Source organism: Musca vetustissima, unplaced genomic scaffold (assembly GCF_032173495.1).
Source record: "Musca vetustissima isolate MV318-11 ecotype Yass unplaced genomic scaffold, APGP_CSIRO_Mvet_v1 utg29228, whole genome shotgun sequence".
Lineage (NCBI taxonomy): Eukaryota > Metazoa > Arthropoda > Insecta > Diptera > Muscidae > Musca > Musca vetustissima.
In genome coordinates, this window is record NW_026885221.1 from 53,738 (window position 1) to 61,219 (window position 7,482).

At 35.8% G+C, this 7,482-nt stretch overlaps 1 protein-coding gene across 1 annotated transcript; it reads left to right on the forward strand.

Moving 5' to 3' along the window:
- The first annotated feature begins 814 nt into the window (after positions 1–814).
- LOC133332369 (uncharacterized) lies at positions 815–6,602 on the forward strand. The gene is made up of 7 exons (XM_061540770.1): positions 815–933; positions 1,297–1,363; positions 1,672–1,987; positions 2,836–2,965; positions 3,116–3,253; positions 5,021–5,206; positions 6,475–6,602. Exons 1-7 carry the CDS (start codon positions 858–860, stop codon positions 6,594–6,596), a joined length of 1,035 nt encoding a protein of 344 aa, XP_061396754.1. The 5' UTR covers positions 815–857; the 3' UTR covers positions 6,597–6,602.
- The last annotated feature ends 880 nt before the right edge of the window (positions 6,603–7,482 follow it).

The window sequence follows — 7,482 nt, forward strand, 5'->3', positions numbered from 1 at the left end:
TTTTCATTGCTTTTAAAACTCCACTTTTTATAAATCTCCGTTGGATTTGATTAGATTGCATTCAAATGGCTTTTTATGTAGGCTTGTCTTTTAGCATTGGGGATTATTTAATTTAATAGTCGATATGATATTTCAGGCTTCTTTGTGTCTCCATGTATGTCATTGTTGCAATTTTTAACTCCTTGAGTTCTATAGTTCAATAATTATTTTCCTATTGACCGAACTTTTAAAATTTATCCCCTATTTTGATATATTTTCGAATCTGGGACTCTATTATTTGATTATCGATCGGTTCATATGTTAAAATATGCTCCGCACCTTGTCTGTGTATGTATGTGAGTTAAAATCCCCATAGCATAGGCCAATTCTGAATTTGGCAAATAAACTTCTTCCCTTTTTTAATAATTTTTTTGTGATTGATCCATTAGCGTATGGTCTCCTATTTGTATAAACATTGGACCCATATAGTGTAGGAAAAAGAGTATCAAACGGAAACCCTACCATGTTCTTATTTTTTTCCTTTCCCTCTAGAGTGGTTAAATACATAAAATTGTAATTTTCCATTTAAACAAAATATCTATATTTATTTATGTGTGTATTGTTTATTTATTTATGTATTTCTGTTTTCTTTGCAGTTTTCGACGAGTAGATTATGTATTGGCCGCCAACAATAACAACAACATCAACAACGGTAACAAAATTATAAGCAGTTACGATTTATTTGCCATTGACAGACGACGACGTTTTTTGGTGTGATATTTTCTGCCTTGTGCCTTGAGACCCCAAGTCCAATAAAGAAAAAATAAGCGAGAAAAAATACCAACAACAACAACAACAATTGCCCAAAAATAATCATTATGAATTGGTTATGTTTTGGTATATTAACGGCGCTGCTATGCCTCAGCCAAGTGGCGTCATTGTCTTTAGATCCAGGTAAGTCAGTTGGTGGAACGCAAAAAAACAACAAATATAGAAAACTCAGCACGACATAAGTTTCGCTTTGGAGCTGTTGTCGGGGTACTTGAGAACGACATTACGTGGAGAATATTGAACCCATTCCTGACACCAATGTCCCACATCACCACAGATGTGTCTGTCTATCTGTCGGGACGTTGTGTGTGTTATGTGAAAAATATTGCTTAACTTATTATTGAAGTACAATTCGATTACATGAAAGATAACAGTGCCATTTAAATATTTATTTCCTTTGTTGTTTTTCTGTTTTTTTTGTGGCTTGAAAGATCAACAATTTTAACATCTACAACCTATCCCTTTTTTAACTTCGTTTTGTTTCAGTGGCCTCTGCCGAATTGGAGCAGCACATCAAGAAGGGTGACTGTGTAATATCCATGCGTCACATAAGGTTTGTAATCCTTTCATAATAATAACATTTATTCGCAATTTATTTTCGCAAAAAGATTCGAGGACAGGTTTTTGAGGTCAAAATGAAATGGGTGGAGTTTTCACCACTTAACACTCAATTTAAAAAGATTAAACGGTTAAAAAAGTTTGGTGTAAAATATGAGCAAAAATCCCACACGTTGTGTGTGCTTAACAACACCACAGGTTGTGATTTCGAAATTTAACAAAATTACACTTATACCCTGAAATGTTGAACACAGGATAACAAAATACATATTTCTTCCTTTCTCTCTTTTCCCTTTGCTTTAGACCACGACGTAAATTACACATCCCCATTGAGGCCCTCTTTATGATTGATTTTCCCACGTTGAAACATAAAATGTCCTTCTTCTTGGATCGCAAACAACAAAGGGTAACCTTGGACATTAGCGCCGGCGGTTCGATGGATTCCTTGCACTTCGAAATACCCCAGATTAATGAGACGAGTACCATACGTTCATTGGCGTTACATTTCCATAAGAATCGTATATCCCTGCTGGTAGACTGTAAGGAGACTTCGGCTCATGAAATCGAAATGAATCTTACGAAGCTGTATACCCAAATGGATGATCCTATGGTGAAGTTGGTAAGTTAAACTTAAGCCTTAAAATATAAGATAACCCAAGACCTTTGGTCTCTATACAGTCCATGTGGTCTATATAAAGACCTGTGGTCTCTATACAGCCCATGTGGTCTATATAAAGACCAGTGGTCTATATAAAGACCAGTGGTCTATATAAAGACCAGTGGTCTATATAAAGACCAGTGGTCTATATAAAGACCAGTGGTCTATATAAAGACCAGTGGTCTATATAAAGACCAGTGGTCTATATAAGGACCAGTGGTCTCGATACAGCCCATGTGGTCTATATAAAGATCTTTGGTCTCTATACAGCCCATGTGGTCTATATAAAGACCCGTGGTCTCTATACAGCCCATGTGGTCTATATAAAGACCCGTGGTCTCTATACAGCCCATGTGGTCTATATAAAGACCCGTGGTCTCTATACAGCCCATGTGGTCTATATAAAGACCCGTGGTCTCTATACAGCCCATGTGGTCTATGTAAAGACCAGAGACCACTGGACATTATATAGACACAGCCTATGTGATCTATATAAAGACGTGTGGTCTTTATAAAGACCTTTGGTCTCTATACAGCCCAATTGGTCTTTATAAAGACCTTTGGTCTCTATACAGCCCAATTGGTCTTTATAAAGACCTTTGGTCTCTATACAGCCCAATTGGTTTTTATAAAGACATTTGGTCTCTATACAGAACTTCTCTATATAACGACCTTTGATCTTTATAACGACCTTTGGTCTTTGTAAAGACCTGGGGACTCTATACAGACCATGTGTGATCTCTATGTAGACCCGAAAACTTATACAGACGATACTGAAAACTTTCTGTTTTTTTTTTCTTTATTTTAAGTTCCGTGAACGTAAATATCCCTTACATTTCGATGGTAATGTGGATGCTGCCCTGCAGAGAGCTAACTGTCAAAAGGGTTTGACTCGGCGCGGTAATAGACGCATGTTGAAGAATAAAATTTCTGAAAGAGGTAAGACGCCACTCTTCACAGCATTTAAAACAATATTTATACATTTCAAATTGCTCATGGAAAAATTTATCCTCCCAGGCATTACACAGATCCACTTTAACATTTTTAAAATGTTGTTTCTCTTTTTCTTCCCCTCCATTTTGTTTACAGAGAAGAACAAAAAACGTGATGTTCGCAACTGGTACAATCAAGAACCTGGCACCAGCGTTGAGCATTATCGCCAGCAGGCGATACCCTTGGATATGGATCATCGTGGTGATATTCCAGTAATGTCCGGTGATTGTGAAGGTATGTAAATAGTCGATAAATTAAATAAGAAAAACAAAAAAAGAGACGCTTCCCTCAAATGAAACCCAATCAAGGAGTTTCACAAAAACGCATCATGGTGACATATTTTTGTTTGTGAAGTACCTCATAAAACGCACGAATATATGGCCAGAAATGCAAAAGCAAAAAAGGCCGAAACGACAACTCAAATGGCAATGCCACCATCAAAACCAACCGAAATGGTGTGCCCACAAATGTCTCGCCGTGTGTGTTGCGTGAGATGTATGGCTTAAATGGAAATGAATCAGCTTAAAATGTACTTAAAGATTAGCTTTGCAATCAGCAGCAGCAACAACAACAAAAACGACAACAAACATCAGCATCACATCAACATTATAATCATCATCATAACCGTTGAGCTTTGAGCGCCGTCATCCGCAGCCACATTCATGACCACACGATCATAACCATATCCATAACAGCCACTAAACAATAATCACCAATAACGAGTGCTAAACCAATCAACCCCAGAGAGGAGCAACAACAACAAAAATATAAAAAACGCATTCCAAATTGCATTGACTATTTAACCAGATGCACATTTGTGCCAAGAATGTGAGTGGGGATAATAGATAGGGTCGCAAAATGCTTCACTTGATAAAAGGATTTTCGTACCAAGACCAAATGTTTGGTATAGACGTCATTTCAGGTCTGTATACAGACCAAATTGGTCTGTGTAGAGCCCAAATGTCTTTGGGCTGCACAGAGACCCTCAGGTCTTTATAAAGACCAATTGGGCTGTATAGAGACCACAAGTCTTTACAAAGACCAATTGGGCTGTATAGAGACCTCAGGTCTTTATAAAGACCAACTGGGCTGTATAGAGACCCTCAGGTCTTTATAAAGACCAGTTGGGCTGTATGGAGACCACAGGGTTTTATATAGACCACTTTGGCTGTATAGAGACTCTCAGGGCTTTACGAAGACCAATTATTTTGTATAGAGATCAAAGGTCTTTACAAAGACCAATTTGGCTGTATAGAGACCACAGGTCTTTATAAAGACTAATTGGTCTGTATGGAAACCACACGTCTTTATAAAAATCAATTGTTCGGTATGGAGAACAAAGACCAATTTGATATGATTTATGGATAATATTTATATTGTTTGATGTTTTCCGTCGACCCACTCTAATAAATTTAGCCTCATATTTCTATGTAAAACATGACCTTAATCTTGTCATATTATCTCTTACACTTTTACTCTCATTTGGGTCTTGAGTGCTCTCCTCTATCCTTCGTGTCTGAGAGTATTTTATGACTTTTATCTACATTGCAAACAAAATTCCGGTATCATACGTTGTTACATATTTTACATACAGACACGTAGCTGAGATACTAGCTAGATGGACAGGTAGTCTGCTACCAACAACAATAAACAAAACTATTTACTAGAGGTTGACAATGTTTGCTGATTTGGTGTTAGAATAAACCTCAAACTGCTACTACCACAGAGGGAACCATTTTTCATTGTAGGTGATGTTGATGTTGTTGTTTTTACATTGCACATATGTCACCTGGGGATTGAGCACACAACTTACCAATAATGGTGACAAATAATCTGAACCTGGTGGTTGGCTATGTAGCTCCTTTGCGCTATTCCTAGCCAAATCACATCTGTGTGGTTTACACACACAAACATTAATCTCTCTACATATGTGTATGTGTGTTTAAAGTTTTTTCTCTTCTTATTTTAATACTTTTTTTATTTTCTATATTTTTGTTACAGACGCCCTCGCAAAATCCCTAAGCGATTTAATGGCTTTGGTAAAACTGCTACGTGAAGATATCGCCCACCAGCGCCAAGAAATTGCCTATCTGCGCATGTTGCTGGAGAATTGTGCCGGCTGCAAGGAAACCAAAGGTGACAATGATATACAGCCAACATGTCGTACCTCAAATCCTTGCTATCCAGGTGAGTAGATTATAAATTTCAAGTTTTAATTGATGATGAAGTCGGTATAAAATATAACTCATGGGTTTCTCCATGATATTTTCTATATATGAATTGAATGACCCCTTTCATTGGAAGTTGAATCATTTTCTTGAGCAAAACTAGAAAACTGATTAGAAATCAAACGATTCTTAAGTTTCCGATGTTTATTTCGGTTATCATTCTATAGATTTTTTGCTCTCGGCAACCAAAGCACTGGCCTTCCCACCCATGGTGCTTATTTAAATTTACTAGAAAACATAGACAAATATTTATTTTTTAATTTCATAATCGATGCTACATAATTTTAAAATTTTTTTTCCAATATTATTCCAATTTGGTATAATTTATTTCATATTTGGTCCCCTTTCTTGCAAGAGTTCCAAAAATTGTTGGCCAAAAATACAAGGTATTGTTTTATTAATAAATTGTTAGTGACATTTTTGTCTTTATATTAGGAAATTCGAATTTTCATTCTTTTATTTTTAATTTTTTTTTTACAAAAATTTTATTGATGTTGTGGGCATTGTTTGATGGTCACAGCGATAGTGGCACAAGGTGATGATTTATGCATAGATTTATTTCGTGTGCCCCAACCATTGTATGTGACAATGTGTGCCTCGCTATCTCCCTCTCGGTGTGTGGGGATCTTCATCATACATAATTATAAAAAGATTTATGATCTACACTCCCAAAAATGGATCATTATCAGCGATTATCTTGAAATCCGTTTGATAAACCCCACTCGGTACAGTTATAAACACGAATTTTCAATAAAAAAATTAAGGGGAGAGACAAGACCGAAATTGACTAATCTCCGTGTAGAGATTAAAGTTTGACTAGAAATTGTAATTAAAATGAATTTTTCTTTTGTAAAAGTTATCACAACAAAAAATTATAATAATAATAAAAAATAATCATAATAATTTGACAGATATTAATAGCAATATTTGGAGGGTTTTTTATGGTCCATACAATTCTTGTGGACAAAAAGCCACCTGATTTGAAGAATATAAACTTCTGTGTCACACTCACTAACTTGTGGGAAAATAAACTATTAAAAAAATTCCTTACTTAATCCAGAAACCTATAAATTCCTTAAGCGGAATCTCTATGCAGACCAATTGGTCTTTATAGAGACCCACAGGTCTTTATAAATACAATATATATTTTAGATTTTTAAACTTTTTCATATCTTATTGAATTCCGCTTTGGATGACTTTAATTCCTAATTTTTTTTTTTCTTACAGGTGTCGAATGCTATGACAATTTGTCAGGACCCAGATGTGGCCGTTGTCCCCTAGGCATGGTTGGTGATGGTAAAATTTGCAAACCAGGAGTAACCTGTGCCGATCGCCCCTGTTATATGTGAGTACACAACTACATAAATAGCCTCTTAATATTGATTCGATTTTTTAATTAAAAATTAATTTCTAAAGAATTCAAAAGTGGTCACAACACCATAAATTACAAAAAATTCCCTTTTAGTTCAAAATACCACAACAAAGAACCAAAAACAAACGATAAAAGGATTCCATTTCATTATGATTTTATTGACAAAAAAGGTTGGTGTATTATTTATGTTCAGGGCCCAAAGAGACGCCGACTAGGATATTTGCCTTTGTGGTTGCGAGTTGCAGGTTTATGGCTTTGCGGGGGTTTTGTTTATAGAACGTTTAATGAATATCCATTGTTTTGGCCAAATCTAAATGGCTCATAAATTCGTTAAAAGTCAAAATATTAACAAAAAGATTCTGATGGTCAACAATGGTAGTGGCGGTCATAAAAAGAAATCAAATCTTAAGCGATGCCCACAATGTTGTTTTAGATAATGAAAGGATCAACAGGTGATCCGCTGCCCAGCATTGTCTGATGAGTTGACATTCTTGGCGTTTTCAAGAGGGGTTCTTTAGTTCACGTGTGCCCCTGTGTGTGCGTTTGAGAGAGTTATTGTTTTTATTGGAAATCATATCCCATTGTTGTTTTCTTAAGTGTTTTGATAATTTAATGGCCATTCGGGCTAATAAAATGTCTTTTAAGACGCCTTTACAAAATCTTAAATCAATTTTAGAAAAAACATTTTTGATAAGCAAAGGAGGTCGCGTTAAAGGCACCATCATTTGAAAATAACCTGCAGAGCGGAACCTTTCTTTCGTATTTCATTAGGTGTTCTATATTATGTTAAACACTTAGTTAGAGAAGATGAAATCGACTAGGCACACATCCACAACACAAGTTCTTGACATCATTTGTTTTTG